The sequence below is a fragment of the Lontra canadensis genome, unplaced genomic scaffold, assembly GCF_010015895.1.
Source record: "Lontra canadensis isolate GAN:19392208 unplaced genomic scaffold, GSC_riverotter_1.0 scaffold2, whole genome shotgun sequence".
NCBI classification, from domain to species: Eukaryota; Metazoa; Chordata; class Mammalia; order Carnivora; family Mustelidae; genus Lontra; species Lontra canadensis.
Window position 1 is genome coordinate 49694116 of NW_022630996.1, and position 16463 is coordinate 49710578.

At 37.7% G+C, this 16463-nt stretch overlaps 1 protein-coding gene across 3 annotated transcripts in view; it reads right to left on the minus strand.

Annotated features, from left to right (window-relative positions):
- Positions 1 to 10283: 10283 nt before the first annotated feature.
- The window catches only part of AHR (aryl hydrocarbon receptor), a 55223-nt gene continuing 49043 nt past the window's right edge, over positions 10284 to 16463 (minus strand). For all 3 annotated transcript variants that reach the window (XM_032873845.1, XM_032873852.1, XM_032873862.1), the window contains 2 exons: positions 13134 to 14376; positions 10284 to 10542 (listed from right to left, as the gene is read on the minus strand). In XM_032873845.1, the coding sequence (XP_032729736.1) occupies positions 10396 to 10542; positions 13134 to 14376 (1390 nt within the window). In that variant the 3' untranslated portion in view covers positions 10284 to 10395. The remainder of the gene's footprint in view (positions 10543 to 13133; positions 14377 to 16463) is intronic.

Here is a 16463-nt window from a genome sequence, read left to right on the forward strand (position 1 = left end):
AATGGGGAGGCTGTCAAGCAAGGAAGGCAGTGTGCTTGAAAGTGCAAGTGGAACCAATCATAAGTGATGGAAACGAGTTTCTGTGCATCTCTCATGTTTCTGCACATCTTGAAGAAGGCACTGACTGCTTTTGTTCTGAACAGTCTTTTCAAGATGTCTGAATAGTGACCAGCCTCAAAAGATACAGGTAGTGTCTCCCTTCTGAGCAAAGGGTGAGGTGTGTGTACCACCATTGAAGATGATTTGGAGTCCCTCCATTCAGGGTTCCTTTCCTGTAAGTGCTTGTGAGGAGGTTTGCTGCTCTTGAGGGGAATCAGCAGACAGAAGGTATGCTATTGTTGTAAGAAGTAAACTGCCCTTGGCCTCTGATGCAGGTGTCCTAGGTCTTTCTGCCAGCATTGATAAGGCTGTGGCGGGCTCAATTGTTAGTTGGAATGTAGGGTTAAATCTTAGCCCACTCACAGTTCATGACATTAATGTAAAACTTCCTTCTTCTAAATACAGTGACTCAGTCAGTATTCAAAGATAGCTAGTCTAGATTTTTTACATATTAGGAGATGCAATAAGGAGGAGGGGAAGTGACTTCAAAGGCAACAGAAATTCATACCCACAAAAATAGATACTCACTTAGAATTGATGGTAACTTCTAATTATGTTAGCCTAATTCTACAGCACAGGTTTCAGTTGCAGTTATAAATCTTTATGCCAAAGTCCCTAAATTAGACTTCAGTACCCTAAAATGTCAATAAAGAGTTTAAAACATTTTCAAGATACAGCATCTTGGGGAAATGGAGTTGAGAATGCATTTATAGACACTCTTCAAACATTGGGATATCCAGTATTATCTGAAACTAAATTCTCAATAAAAGAAAACAAAAAATCTTATATACCAAGGTTAAAAATGTTTTTGAGAATTTTGATTTAAAAAAAAAAAAGATTTTATTTATTTTTTGACAGGGAGACAGCAAGAAAGGGAATATAAGCAAGAGGAGTGGAAGAGGGACAAGCAGGCTTCCCACTGAACAGGGAGCCCAATTCAGGGCTTGATCCCAGGACCCGGGATCATGACCTAAGCCAAAGGCTGACGTTTAACAACTGAGCCACCCATGTACCCTGAGAATTTTGATTTTCCTAAGTAGAAATAAAGCCAACTTCTTGTGTCAGGGAAAGAATACTGGATCAGAATTCAAGATACATGAGGTCATTTTATCACCAACTATGAAATTTGTACAGGATAGTCTCTGGGCCTTTGTTCTTTTCAGATGTAAAACAGATGCCATGAAATACATCATCTCAAAGATCATATCCAACATTGAAATTAAGGAATCAGAGTCTCAGAAGGAATTTTAGTAGTGATAGTTTATATGACATCAGAATTTTGAATTATTTTCTCAGCATAAATTTGAAATTGTCATTTTTAAAGACAGGGAAGATCATTCAATTTCAAACCCATCTATTTTATCTCCATCCATTTTTCCCATCCATCCATCCATTCTTTTCTTTTTCTTCTTTCTCTTTTTCCTTTTCCTTTCCTTTTCTTTTTTTCTTCTCTCCTTCCTTCTGCCGAGGGGCGGGGGATTGGTGGGGCAAAGGGAGAGGGAGAGAAGAGAATCTTAAACAGGCTCCATGCCCAGTAGGGAGCCCAAAGTGGGGCTTGATCTCATGACCCTGAGATGATAACCTGAGCCAAAATCAAGAGTCAGATACTTAACTGACTGAGCCACCCATGTGCTGCCAAACATCTTTTAATAATAGACATTTTATATCAAAGTAAAATCTATTAACTTATAACTCTTATCATTGATCCTCGATTAACTTTTATACCATAAAAAACAAAAATATGCTTTCCTCCCATGTTAGTATGTCAGCTATTTGAAGTAGGCAGTGATATCACAGACCATTCATTTGTCTTGTAATGTCTTAGTAGCTGATTCTTATTAATTCTTCAGTATGTGAATTTATGTTCCTTCACAGTTCTAGTTGGTCTTGAAATGTGAGCTGTTTCATGTAGGACTCTGTACATCAGACACCATAAATAGAATTCTGTCTTTCCCCCTGCTGAAAAATTTTGCTGGAGGTAGGGGGCATAGTGTCAGAAACTGATCATTAGGGGCTATGGATCCTGTCCAAGATGTTGGTGGTGGCTCTGGAGGTTGGGGGGAAGCAAGTCAAAGCTGGTTCTGCCTCAGGTGGAGTTTTCAAAGTTTAAGTCTAACAGCACAGGAAAGCTAATTGGGCAGACTTAAATTTTATCCAAACAAGTATTGATATCCTAAAGATCACACAATAGGAGAAAAGGGCAATACACCTAATGAGGTGATTTTGCTCCTCAGGTGAGAGTCAGAGGGTCAATCAGGATCTTAAAGACCATGTAGCCTATGGCAGCCTCCATAGTCTAATAATTCCATCATAAGACTATGTTGTTTTTTCACATTTTAATATATATATATATATATATATATATATATATATATATGAATCATCACAGATACTTATTAACAATAAGATTCTCAGGATTTTGAGCATGGAGTGTCTTCAGAAATATAATAATTTTTTTTTTTTTTTTAAGGAATGAGCAGGAGGAGGAGGAGCAGAGGGAGAGGGAGAAGCAGACTTCCCGCTGAGCAGGGAGCCAGACATGGGGCTCAATCCCAGGACCCCGTGATCATGACCTGAGCCAAAGTCAGAGGCTTAACAGACTGAGACACCCAGGCGCCCCCAGAAATATAATTTTTATAGCACTCCCCAAATGATACGGATGCAAGTTGGCCCATGGATAATAAAATACATGATTTCTGGTTCTTTTGAAGTCAGAGACAGCAAGTCCGTAAGGTCCTGGACCATACATTAAGGATACAGACGGGTTCCACCAGGAGGGAGTCAGAGAAACTATTCTAACTGGATGCTTTATCTTCAACCTAGACCTGTTCCCTATAGCACTGGTTAGCTAAACGTTTGTTGAATGAATGATTCCTTGCTCCCCCTCTCTAACTATTGCTAAATCCTTGCTTGTTAAAAACACGTTTTCAAATTTAAAACTTCTCTCAATCTCTATAACTCCCATACACTCCTTTCCTATCTCACATAGAGAAAAACATGTTTTCAATTTTAAAACTTCTCTCAATCTCTGTAACTCCCATACACTCCTTTCCTATCTCATGTTTTTCTCCCCTAGTCTGCCTTTTCTTGCTGTGGATTAGCCCACCATTCTAGCTGAGTTCCTAACTAAGATTTCAGTCAAAAGTGTCTAAGATCTTTTAAGGACAGAAGCAAAAGATTCCATTGCCCAGTGGAACTGACTACTGTGGGAATGAAGCAGGAAAGATGTAAGGATTTGGGTTTAGGCTACTAGAAGCATAGAGGTGGAGGTGTACACAAAAATGATGGAGAGTCACCAGACTTAGGAAGAAACATGGTTCATTCAGACAGTTGAATGTAGTGGTAGGGTATTTAAGACTATACTATCTATTATACAAAATACACCATAGAAAATCTGGGGCAGGACCTCAGAAGAGAGGTCTGTAGAGTTACAGAAAGTGGAAGAGCAGGACCAAGAGTCAGCAGAAGTCAAGGAAATCAAGTATAAGCTTATAGAACCCAAGGAAAGAAAGTATCAAGGATGATAAACTTTGTGACTCCATAGCACATTTGTACACATGAAATTGGGAATCATGAAATTCAGAGCATGAAGATTTCATAAGAGGTCCGTGATGAAGTAAAGCAAATGAGTCTGAGCTAGCTGCTCTATTCAGATATAAATTAATGAACACAAAACAAGAGAATGAGAGTAGTTTGATTTCTTTTTCTTAGAAGAGAATGGGTTATGCTCGTATGCTGAAGAAGCCAGTGCCCTGAAGATGTGAGAAAATGGAATAAGGGAAATCTGAGAGGATGGTTGAAAGAAATGTAAAAGTCAAAGAGTGGAAAACTGAAGTTTGAATCAGACTATTTTCAGTCAATTTAGAGAGATTGTCATGGTAGTGAGAGAAAATGAGGATGCTATTGAGTGGGGGGGTGGGGTAGATATTAGAGAGATGAGTTAACTGTGTTAGAAGTCTAGTTATCTTTTATTGTAAAAGAGGTCTGGGGGTACGTGGGTGGCTCATTCAGTTGAATGTCCAACTCTTGATTTCTGCTCAGGTCATGGTCTCAGGTTGTGAGATTGAGCCCCATGTCTACACTCAGCATGGATTCTTTGCTTAAGATTCTTTCTCTCTCTCTCCCTCTGCTTCACTCCCCCTTCCCAAGCACATGTGCTCTCTAGAAAGAAAGAAGAAGAAAGGAAAGGGAAGAAAGGAAGAGAGAGAGAGAGAGAGAGGGAGAGAAAAGGAGGGAGGGAGTCCAGAGGTAGGCAGATGGGGTGGTTTTGTGGCTCCAAAACTTGAGGAGCTCTGGCTCATCCTAGTTTTGCTTTACCTTTCTAGTTTCCCACTTCTCTTTCTGCAGTTCAAGAGAGCTGCTTGCTCTTGTCTTTGTCACATGCCATGCGCTGGCTAGCAGAGGAAAGGAAAAAGACAATGGAAGTTCCTTGCTTTCACATTGGGTCTCTTTAAGCAGACTTTCTGGAAGTATCACACACACGTTGCTTTCCTGTATTTGGCCAAAACTCACATTAGCTAGCCTCTCTATGAAGGAGGCTGGAAAATGTAGCCACTTTCCCTCAGTGTGATCTGAATAAAGCTGGGGTTCTCCGACTAAGAAGGCAGGGGAAATGCTATTAATGTTGGTAACTGTCAGTCTCTGCCATAAGCATGGTTAGAGTTTGTGGTGAGGCCAATTACTTCAGCATTGTCACTTTTTCCAGCTTACGAGGAAAAGAAGGTATTCTGTCGAGGGCTATGGATTGGAGTGGCCATTACGAATAAGGAAGTGAGCAATTCCAGGAGACAAGCGGTAGTTTTGCTGAACTCCTGAAAGTGAGGTCCAGACTGATGGACTAAAAAAGAATAATGTGCCCTTTGGGGACTGGAGATCACTAGAGACAGAAGGGCTAGGTAATCAAAGAAGACAGGATTGGGAAAGAAGAGAAGATAGTGATTAAAAACGGAAATTTCAATTTCACGGAGATAAGGCATTCACAAACGTTGCAAGTCTGATTTGTGGCTGTCCTCGCCTGGCATGGAGAAGTAGACTATCGTAGTTGATGTGTAGGAGTTTCAGGAATAAGGCTAGGAGGATCATTGGTAAGGAGGTAAAAGTGGAAAGGAACACTGGAGACTAAAAACCAAGATAGTCAGTAAATCATCAGTGAAACAGAATGAGAAGGATTGGTGTCATGGGCAAGATTTACCTCTGACTGAGAAGAGATTGTTTAACTATCACAGGGAAAGAGGACTTCCTATGTGGCAATCAACAAATGATGTGGTTTATTTTAAATAGGAAAATGATTTTTAGATCAACTATTTTGGAGTAATTTTAGATCTACATTAGAGATGCAAAAATCTGGAATTCCTATATGCCCTATATTCAGGTTCCTCTAACACTTATGTCTCCCATAGCCACGGGACGTGGGTGAGACTAGGAGATTAGTTCATAGTCGTGTACACTGTGAAACTTTATTGGGATTTCTGTGGTTGTTGCCTTCTTTGTGCAGCTGGACCCAAACTTGTTTGCAGCTGTGTCCTTTTGCTGTGGCAGGATGCAGTCCCAGACACCATACTGTATTAGGTCACCATGCCTGCTTCCTCTCCTGTGGTCTGTGATAGTGTCTCCATCTCTGCTTTCATTGACCTTTACATTTTAAAGAATACTCCAAGGAGTTCTTGTGGAATGTCTCTCAATTTGTGTCTTGTCTGATATTGTCTCATAATTAGACTGGGATTATGTGTTTCTGAAGCTATCATAGAGCATAAGTGTGTGTGTCATAGCCTCCTTTAGAGAGGCCTCAATGACTCAACCATTGGTGATGCCTACCTCCATCATTAAGCAGTGCTTGCCAGATTTCTATAAAGTAAACTCATGATGTCACCCCCTTTTTCTACTCTTGTTCTTGGGAAGCAAGTTCTTGAGTTTAGTCCCTACCCAGGAGGAGGAGGTATTAATCTCCATTGATTGGAAAGTATCGTATCTACAAATATTCGGGCTTCTTCATGAGGAAGATTTATCCCTTCTTGCTCACTTATTTATGTATTTAATCACTTATATATAGGAAGATGGACTCATGGATATTTATTCTTTAGGTTTTAATCCAATGCTATTATTTGTTGGTCAAATTGTTCCAGTTTTGGCCATTGGGAACTAAATATTTTTACACGAATTATTGATTGAGTCCTCCAACAATTCAGGGAGGCAGGTATTACCATTACCCTTATTTTGTAGAAACTCTGACTCAGAGAGTAACAAACCTTCCCAACAATTCCTATCATACATGTGGAAAGCCTGGAAAGTGACTCCAGGGTCTGTGTGCTTAGCTTTGCTACATTTTCAGAGAAAAAGGATGTTCCACAAATGTCAGTCAGTTATGAGGTGTCTTTTACCCCCTTTTTTAGAGGTGGAGTAACAGATTTGGAAGCAATTCATAAAGGCAGGGATTGCAGAATACATGTGTTTCCAAAGGTACAGTATAAAGAGAAACAAAATCACAAATGGTCAGAACTAAGCCCGTTGCCAAATGGGAAGTGGGGAGAGTAGCGCAAAAAAGAAAGAGAAGGAGTGATAGGAGGTTGCGGAAACTAAGTATCACAGAAACTAAGGAAGGAAAAAAGTTCACTGAGGGCTCAATTTGGCTGCTGGGCCACAGCAAATCAGCTTACAGCAAGGAGGGAATGAAGTGAATTTCCACAAAGCAGTGTAAAAGAAGGGTGGAGAATAAAACCAAATTTCAGGAGATCAAAAATTGTTTTAGAGAAAAGAGGAAAATAATTTAGTAAGAAAACGTGGCAGGGTCAAGTGAGTTCTTTCCAGGACAGAGGGAGAACCTGCACCCAGGGAAGTTTATAGAGCGGGAGAGCCAAGACTGGACGGCGAAATGTAGATGCTCTGTGCACAAGGCTTGGAAAGGAAGGGCCTTCACCTTGGGAGTTGGGGGCGCCTCTCCTCACATACCAGAGATGAGCCTCAGAGATCAAGGACAGTGAGAGGGTTGAGCTGAAGTTGCAGGCACCCTGGAGCTGTGCGAGTGGTTTTGGTGGTTGCAATTTTATTAGTAAAACTGCCAGCAAGGTCACCTGCAGGCACTGGGGGAAGAATAGTGAGGTGTATCTACCCAGTCCTGTGAGTAGCTAACTGCCGGGTCAGTGTGTGGTAGGCGTGGTGAAAGGCGAGCTGAAGTCATTCCTGCTAACAGAAGCCATGTGAGTGAAAGCAAGGATGAGAAAGATGATTATCTGGATTTGTATTGGATGTTCTCAAGTCACGTGGTTAAAAGTCATTATTTTATGTCACCCTTGGGTAAAAGATTCAGTCTTTCTAAAATGTTCACAATTAAGTATGGTACTAACTTGTTAGGGATTTTTGTCAACATCTTGATACATGAACCTAATAATTAGAAAGGCTGAACATAAGACTAACGTAAAAAAAATGTTAGAATGAAGACTTCATTTTCTCATGCTTTTTTCTTCAAGTAATTCTAACCGCAGAATTCTTGGTGAATGTTTTAACAGTCAGGAGTTTAATTTGTGTCTGTTGGAGGATATAGGCTTGAGCCATACTTACTCTAATTTAAGCACATGACAAGTTGTTTTAAAAATCTGTCAAATATTCTTAAAATATGAAAATGGAATTTTAAAATTTAATCTGAGCTATTAATATCACTATATCCATAACACTAATACAAGATTTAAAAGAACATTCTATTTCAGGAGTACTTTAATCTATGAAGTTATTTGAAGAGTGATTTATAAAAAATATAAATTCAGGTGAAGGCTAAAATATCCAGGGGCAGAACCTAATAAGTTTATAAATTATTGTTTAATGTATCCTTAAATAGTGTAGATTGCTTTCAGCTAACATAGTTAGAATACTCTAACATGCTCATTTCCTCTATATGGACCAGAAAGAATTTACATTAAAACATATTATTTATACTTAGTGATTATTTTATTACCATATATTATTGTATACAATTTTAATAAGGATGTTATAAATCATATTTTAAACAAAAACATATGCATGGCATAGGTAAGCAGTAACGTTCTGAAGAAAAGAGAAAAGCTATGAAAACATCTACATAGAATTTGGTAATACTGAGAAAGGAGTTGGTGCATACTAATGATTGAAAGCTTCCTAATACACTGGAACACTGGCAAATCTTGAGATACTCTAAGAACAATCTGGTATTGGAGAAGTTCAAGTTAGACACATCCATATCCTCCGAAGTGCACATCATATAGAAACGAATCCCTCGTTAGAGCAGGTACACACAGAGCATCCTTTGTTTGGCACTTAGCAATATAGACAAAAGTGTACTTGGTTTAGCAATATAGACAAAAGTGTACTTGGTTTAGCAATATAGACAAAAGTGTACTTGGTTTAATGTGATTTTATTAGGTACATTTTAGTCATTTTATATGATAAAAATATACACTATTGCTTTACATTTTATAACTGTATAAGTGCATAACTGTTATTCTACTCACAATTTAAAATCCTATTTTTCTGCTAAATAATTCAACCAATAACGTGGAAAAGACTAACAGAAATGGTTACATGAAGACTCTTAACGAAAGGCTTAAATGTAAAAAAATGGAATATTAATGCAGACCCTGGTCTAAATCTTTAATGATACCTCATGCTGAAAACAAATTATGAAATGTTTTAAATAATTTTGGTTTTTTTCAACATTTAAATTGATTCTACAGATTGAAAATTTTGACTGAAAATGCATAGAACTGACATTTTTCATCTGAGGCCACTTTTATATACATTAATTTACTAAAAATGAAAAATATTGTATTTTAATACTACATCTCAGCTTGAGATTCTGTAATGTTTTTATATTATACATGCAATCTGTGTCTGCCCTTCAGGTGTCACATTTAAATAAAAGGGTATTTTAAAAAAAATTAACCTGAGGACGGTAAAGTTAGTAGGGTGATTAATTTGCCTTACTGATAATAAGTCATTATATCATGTAAACAACATGTTTGAAGTTTAGACAACTGCATGGTTGTCTTAATACAGAAGTAAAATTCATTATATGATGTCTTAAAAAGACACACCGAGAAAATATGTAAGACCCAAATTAGGTACATATGTATGGTATAGACTTTTTAAATGAATGACTGAAAATATTTTACAAATAATTTTGTTCACTATAAATTCACCATTCATTTCACTCATAACAATACTTTGCATCAAACATTGCTATATTCAATCTTAACACTCCTCAAATATGAGAAAAACAGTTTCCACTGTACTAAGAAGTGAAATTTATAAAGTCAATATACTATACTTTAAAGCTCATTCTAGATCTAAAATAGTTTTTAATAGTTTTTTAATAGTTTTATACACATTGAAATGGGGATTAATTAAAGAGCTAGAAATAAAGCTACTTCTTCTCACTGCAAGTTAATAAACACCGTTGCATTCAAGCAGATTTTCCACATTGCAACATTCAACGATCATGGAGATTTTAGTAAAGGTAAACGGTAGTATATCTCTTTCATCTGAAAACACTGCTGAAATTTTAGTGCTGCGGTCTAAATGTTTATAATTTGGAAACACATTTGACTTCCAAAATTTTTCAACATAAGGCACAGAGCAACATTTAGAGTCTAGAAGCAACTAGATTATAAAATAAATACCTTTTTAATCATTATTTGCCCTTTTCCTGAAGAAAGTGGGTGAGTAGTGCAGTTAAAACATGCTTGGAATAATAAAAATGACTGAATTTAAGAAATACAAATAATATTTGTGTGCAGAATGTTATTTAAAAAAGTATATTTTCTATCAAATATACATCCTACAGTGTTACAGGTATAAAAAAATGTGAGGCACTTACATTAAAAATGAAGGAGGGAAGCACTGAGATTATCTTTTATAACAGCACCAAACCACTTACTTTAATATCTGAGATACAAGCCGAAGCTAAAGATAAAAGGAGTTTAATTTTGTATTTGGTGTTTTGATAACTTAGAAGTTGAAAACTCAGAAATTTGTCAGGAGAAAAAAATGAAATACTTTTTAAAGAGTGTCCTAAAGTTCCCCTAAGTAAGTTTTGTATATTCTCTGGTTCTCCGAACCACGTGACATAGAGATGGAATCTCAGCCTCTGTGGCAGCACACTTTCTATTTTAATGACTGTAGGATATGTATTTTTGGTAATTTTTTTAACTCTTAAAAACACACAACAGTGCCTCCATGTAAACTTGCTGATGACCAACACTGACAGTTTCATTGTTCTGTAATCTTCTGCAAACTCATCCAAAACCCAAGGTGCTTAAAATGGACTTGCAATTACAGGAATCCACTGGTTGTCAAGTCAGGGAAAGGTCTGGCTTGTGATGGGTGATGAAGGGGCTGAAGATGTGTGGGAGTCTGAGTGTTGTTCATATTACTTAATTCAGCTGGGTAGGTTTCACTTAAAACTCCTCCATCCTGAAACTGCAAAACAAAAATAGCAATGCAATCAATTAGACTAGATCTTTCAAGCATCTTAAGCCACTAAATGGTACAGTGAAATGCATTTGTAAAATAATTGCCTGGCATAGTTAAACTTCAAATTCTTTACCGTTGCTACATTTTAAGTCATTCAGTGAAGACCAACCGAGCCCATACTATGTGTTACATTTATAACCTTTGGCTTCTCCATTAGATGGTACAGATGTGTGCTACACTGGTCTCAGCTCAGATGTGGCATTCCATACATTAGAAGAGTATTTGACGAACAAACTGCCTTTGGTTTGGATAGGAACTGACGGATCAGAGAATACCAGCTATGACTCACAGTTATATTTTTCTGACATAAATAGGTTTGCTTTACCCAGCTTTCATCTCAGTCAAGTTCTGGGTACCAATGAATGAACTGCATTCAAAATTAAGGAACTAGGACTTTCCCGTTAAGAGGTCAGCTCTGATGGAGATGTCTTAATATTCTTAAAATATTATAGAAAGGGGTAGGAGTTCTGAAACCAATTTTTTGTTACATGCTTTTAACAAGTACTATTAAAATGGTCCTAATTACAGATTAAGTTCCCAAATAAAATTCCCGCTCTCATCCTCTTACAATAAAATTAGTCTAATTAGTCCGTAATGCTCTTGGGGGCGGGGGGAGAGTTCAGTATGGCTTTATAGATTCTAGAACCTTTGTATTCTAGAACCTTTGTATTTTAGTATATCATGAAAGTTGTGGAAACTTTCAAATAGGTTGAAATCATACCTTCAGTTGCTTCAAATAAAGCCTATGTAACATTAGGCTTGATGTTAACATTAGACTTAAAATGTCCTCCAGAACATATATTAAATATACAGTAAAAGTCACATTATCTAGGTCTTCAATGAATGGTAGCCATGTGGTGTCTTCAAATGGAAGCCACTACTGTGCAGAGAATGGTAAGCTTTGAATAAATGACTCTTATCAGTCATAACACGATGCATGTCAGCAATTCTCTTTCAATATGTTGTCATAAGAAGTGCTGTCCAATAGAAACATAATGTGAACCACATAGGGAAGTTTAAAACTTCCCTGGGGGAATATACAGGTCCAGAGATTTCCTATTACCTTACTGTTCATCAAGAAGTAATACCAAGTAGAGGGAGAAAATGAAGAACCTGTGGTAATGAAATTTTAAACTATGATTAACTAAAAATTAAACTCAATGATCAGCTTGTCAACAGTTTACTCAAGTTACCCACCTATTGCCACATCACAGCAAGGTTGTGAGGTAGACTGTAACCGAAAACTAAATTTTGAGGTAATTGAAGGATGTTGGGAAGGAGGATATACTGGACATATATCAAAGGAAAAACTTCCACTGCTGTTTCCTACTACAAAGCTCATCTACAGACCAAATGTCTGAAAGATGTCATAAAAAAATGATTACAAATATGAACTTGAATCTTTGTTGCTAATCTATTACTTTAATACACAGTAAATAGAGACCAGTGAACTTAATTTGGATCAGGATTTTCTTCAGAAGCCTACTTAATTAAACTTTAAAATCAACTAAATATTTTCTAATGGAAAAGCATGAATGTAAACCTACATTCCCAGGGAGCCATAGAGAGCAGCTATCATCATTGTTAACTTTTTTTTTTAAGTGATTACTAAAGTGTGATTGCCAGTAGAGTTTAATGACACTTTAATGTCTGGGTGGCTCAGTGGAGTATGTAACTCTTGATCTCGGGGTTGTGAGTTCAAGCCCCAGGTTGAGTATAGAGCTTACTTAAAAAAAATAAAAATTTAAAAAACAAAATGAAAATACAGTTTCAAGTTCGACCACATGAGAGAAAACCAATGAGTTAGGCTTTTTTTAAAAATGTCAGAAGAAAACATTCCATCTTAAAGGATAAACTGAGGGTCTGGCAGATAACATGAGCATACTGCCAGAGAATACTGAGGAAATGAGGACGGAATTCAGGGATCACCAAGGACAAAAGCATTTGAAGAAAGCACAACTATACTGATGATAACCCATTTAAAAAGATTGAGCTTAAAAAAATTTTTTTTTTTTTTTTTTGAGAGAGAGAGGGTATGAGTGTAAGGGGCTGGGGAGGGGCAGAGAGAGAGAAAGCATCTTAAGCAGGCTCTACACCCAGCATGGAGTGGAACTCCGGACTCAATCTCGTGACCCTGAGATCATGATCTGAGTCAAGATCAAGAGCTGGAGTCACCCAGGTGCCCCTAGAGAAATTACTTTAAAAAAATGCAAATATATTTTTGAACTCTGAATTTTTAAAGGACATATAATTAAAAAGAAGAAAGAGAAACCCAAGGATCCTAAACAAAAACTTTTCACTAACTTCACCTGGTAACTTAGGGACATATTCACGTTGCCTTAGCCCTTGACTTGTTTCTCCTTTACAATTCAGGTAAAAAAAAAAAAAATCTATTAGTATTAGTAATATAGCAATACTGGAAAAATCCTGGCTTATAAAAAAGTAGTCACCGACATAAAAAGTTTATAACTCTTATGTATTTCTAATGTGAGAAGAATCCTAGAAAGGGTTTATTCAGAATCTGCTAAAACCCTTACCTTGTTTAAAAATGCCTGTGGAGCCGGCATTGCTGGGTTGTAGGGCATATGAGCCCCATGGCTGGGCTGCGGTTCTGGCTGGCACTGGTACATGGACATGGCCCCGGCATAACAGGACCGAGGACTTACTACGGTTGACTCTGGATTTAGTCCATGTGTTTGGTTTTTGGGAACTTGTAAACATGTGACAAGATCGTCTAAATTAGTAGTAGGGTATGGGGATGGGTCAAAATTCCCTATGGGGAAGTCTAACTGTGTCCCCTTGGAATGCTGTGGTAACACAGACTGATGACAGGGAATCAAGTTCTGTGTGTATGGCCCAGGATCGATCTCTGGTTTGTAGGGAAACTCGTGACTGGTTCCAGTTAAGTCCGGAAAGACATTATACTGTTGTAGATCTTGCTGAGGACAACTCAAAGGCACGGGCGGGTTAGAGCTCCACTGGGCAAACATGCCGTTCACTTGCATGTGCTTCATCTTCTGACAGAGTTGCTGCTGCTGCTCCACTGCTCTGTGGCTTTGGTGGGGCTGTAGCTGCTGCTGCTGTTCCAGCCGCAGGTGCTCTTGTACCATACAGCTTGAGTTCAGTGCCCCGGACTGCTGCTGCTGGTAATCCGAGCACCCGAAGGTAGGCTTACTTAAAGAATCCTGGACATATGTCAGGATTTCATCTGTTATGTCAATATCTCTGAAGTCATCCTCAACTGACAAGTCACTTCTGAAAAATTCCTCATTCTGTTGCATGTGTTTGATATCTTCAAAATCAATGCCTAGCTGTTTCATAATGCTGTACAAGTCACTATTTCTGTTGTCTGGAAAGAGCCCTGACTGACCTCCAGAGAGTGTTGGGTTCATTTCTTGAGAATGACCTATTTCCTCATGTTTCAGGATACTATCACTTCCCATTGGTGTGACAGTGTCTTGCCAATTACTGCATTCATTCACAGGTTCATTAAAAAGATTTCGTTCAAACGGTGTGCTACTTGAGGCAGGATAGAGATAAATGGACTCATCCTGTTGCATGATGGCAGCCAGGAGGGAACTGGGATTGAGAGAATCCTTACTGAGAGTTGATTTGGTAGCAGAATCTCTGCCACTTGTACCATTTTTAGTCCTTATTGGTAAGGGATCCATCATAGGAGGGAAGGCGCTGGTCAGCTCATATAACACAGCTTCTCCAGTAGTAAACATAAAAGGGAACTTCGTATTTCGCTTTCGTAAATGTTCTGTTCCTTCTTCCTCTCTAAAATTGGGTATAAAGAAATTGGTATATATTAGGAAAAGTTTTTAACATAAAAAATTTAAAAGAAAAACAGCAAGCAAAATCCACTCTAATGGAGTTTGATAGTAGGGAGCATGAACTTAATATTGACATACATTTTTCCTAATGACCAGTGCTATAAAACTTTATAGACAAATTGAAGTGATTTAGAATTTGCCCCAAAACTTAGTACAGTCATTATTTCCACACTCAAATGTTCATCCCTGACATCCTGCAGAAAAAATAAATTGAATGGAATAAAGATCCAAATATAAAAATAAACTAAGAATTAACCATCCTGGCCAGGGTGCCCCCTGTGCAGAACAATCCAGGATTCTGTACCCACTACAGCAGCCGTCACTCCGTGAAAGGTGCCAGAGACATGCAATCTACATAGGAGAGGTTCCTACAGGTTAGTCCTTCATGACTGGGAGAGGAACTGTTTTACCTAATTAGCAAGTCAAAAATGAGAAAGCAGAGGAATATGCTCCAAATAAAAGAGTAGGGCAAAAGCAGTAACAAACTAAATAGTCTGAAAAGACTTCAAGGTAATTGGGAGAATGGACGAACTCAGTGAGAAGTTCAACAAAGAGATAAGAGTTGAATACAATAACGAAAATGAAAAATAGACGAGATCAGCAACATAGTAGGAGATGCAAAAGAATAGATCACCGGCCTAGAAGACAGGGCAATGGAAAGCACCCAAGTCGAACAGCAAAAAGAAAAAGAGGATGAGTTAAGGGCCTTCTGTGACCACATCAAGCACATGAATGTTCACAGTATAGGGATCCCAGTAGAAGAGAGAGAGGAAAGGGGCAGAGAACATATGTGAAGAAATTATAGCTGAAAAATTCCTTAAGCTGGGGAAGGAAACAGGCATCAAGGAGCGTCTCAAAAACAATAAACCCAAGGAGCTCCACACCAAGCCCTATCAAAGTTAAAAGCAGCAAGAGTAGCAGCAGCTACTTATATACAAAGGAAACCCCATAAAGGCCGTCAGCTGCTTTTTCAGCACAAATTTTGCAGGCCAGAAGGGAGCATCATGAGATATTCAAAATGCTGAAAAGAAAAAAAAAACCTATAGGCAAGAATACCCAACAAGGTTATCACTCAGAGAATTCATCATGACTAAGCAAGCCTTATAAGAAATGTTAAAGGGAGTGCTTTAAGTAAAAAAAGAATAAAGCATAAGCAGAAGAAAATTTTGCAAGGAAAAAATTTCACTGAGAAACCTATAGTAGAGGTTGATCAATCAATCATTTGTAAATTATTGATTTAACCTTATGATTGTTAAAAGACAAAAGTGGTAAAATCAATTATAAAATTAGGGAATTGCAAAAGATGGAAGAATGGGAGGGGTAGTACATATAGTGCTTATATGACATGTTCAAACTTCATATAGACTGGTATATACTTGGGGTGTTATATGTGAATCTGAAGGTCCTCACAAACTAAAAATGTATATTAGATACACATGAAAAAAGAGAAAGGAATCCAAGTGTAACACTAAAGAAAGGTATCAATCACAAGGGAAGAGAGCAAGAAAATATGGAAGAGGGAACAACTACACAAACAATAAGAAAAGAAATGAACAAATGGCAATAAGTACATCCCTATTGATTACAGAATGGCCTAAATGCTCCACTCAAAAGATTGGTGACTGAAGGGATTAAAAAAAAAAAAAATCCTTCAATATGCTGCCTACAAGAGATTAGCTTCGGACCTAAGCGCAAAGTCAGACTAAAAGTGAAGGGATGGGGAAAAAAAAAAAAAAATCCATGCAAATGAAAGGGAAACAAGGGGGGATGGGTAACAATATTTACCAGACAAAATAGATTTTAAAACAAAGACTAGAGCAAGACATAAGGGCATTACATAATGATAAAGGGATCAATCCAAAGAAAAGATACAATAATTGTAATCATCTATGTACCTAGCATAAGAACACTAAAATATATAAAGTAAACATTAATAGACCTAAAAGGAGAAATTGTCAGTAATAAAATAGTAGTGGGGCCTCAGCACTGTACTTACATCAGTGGATAGATCATTAGGGCAGAAAATCAATG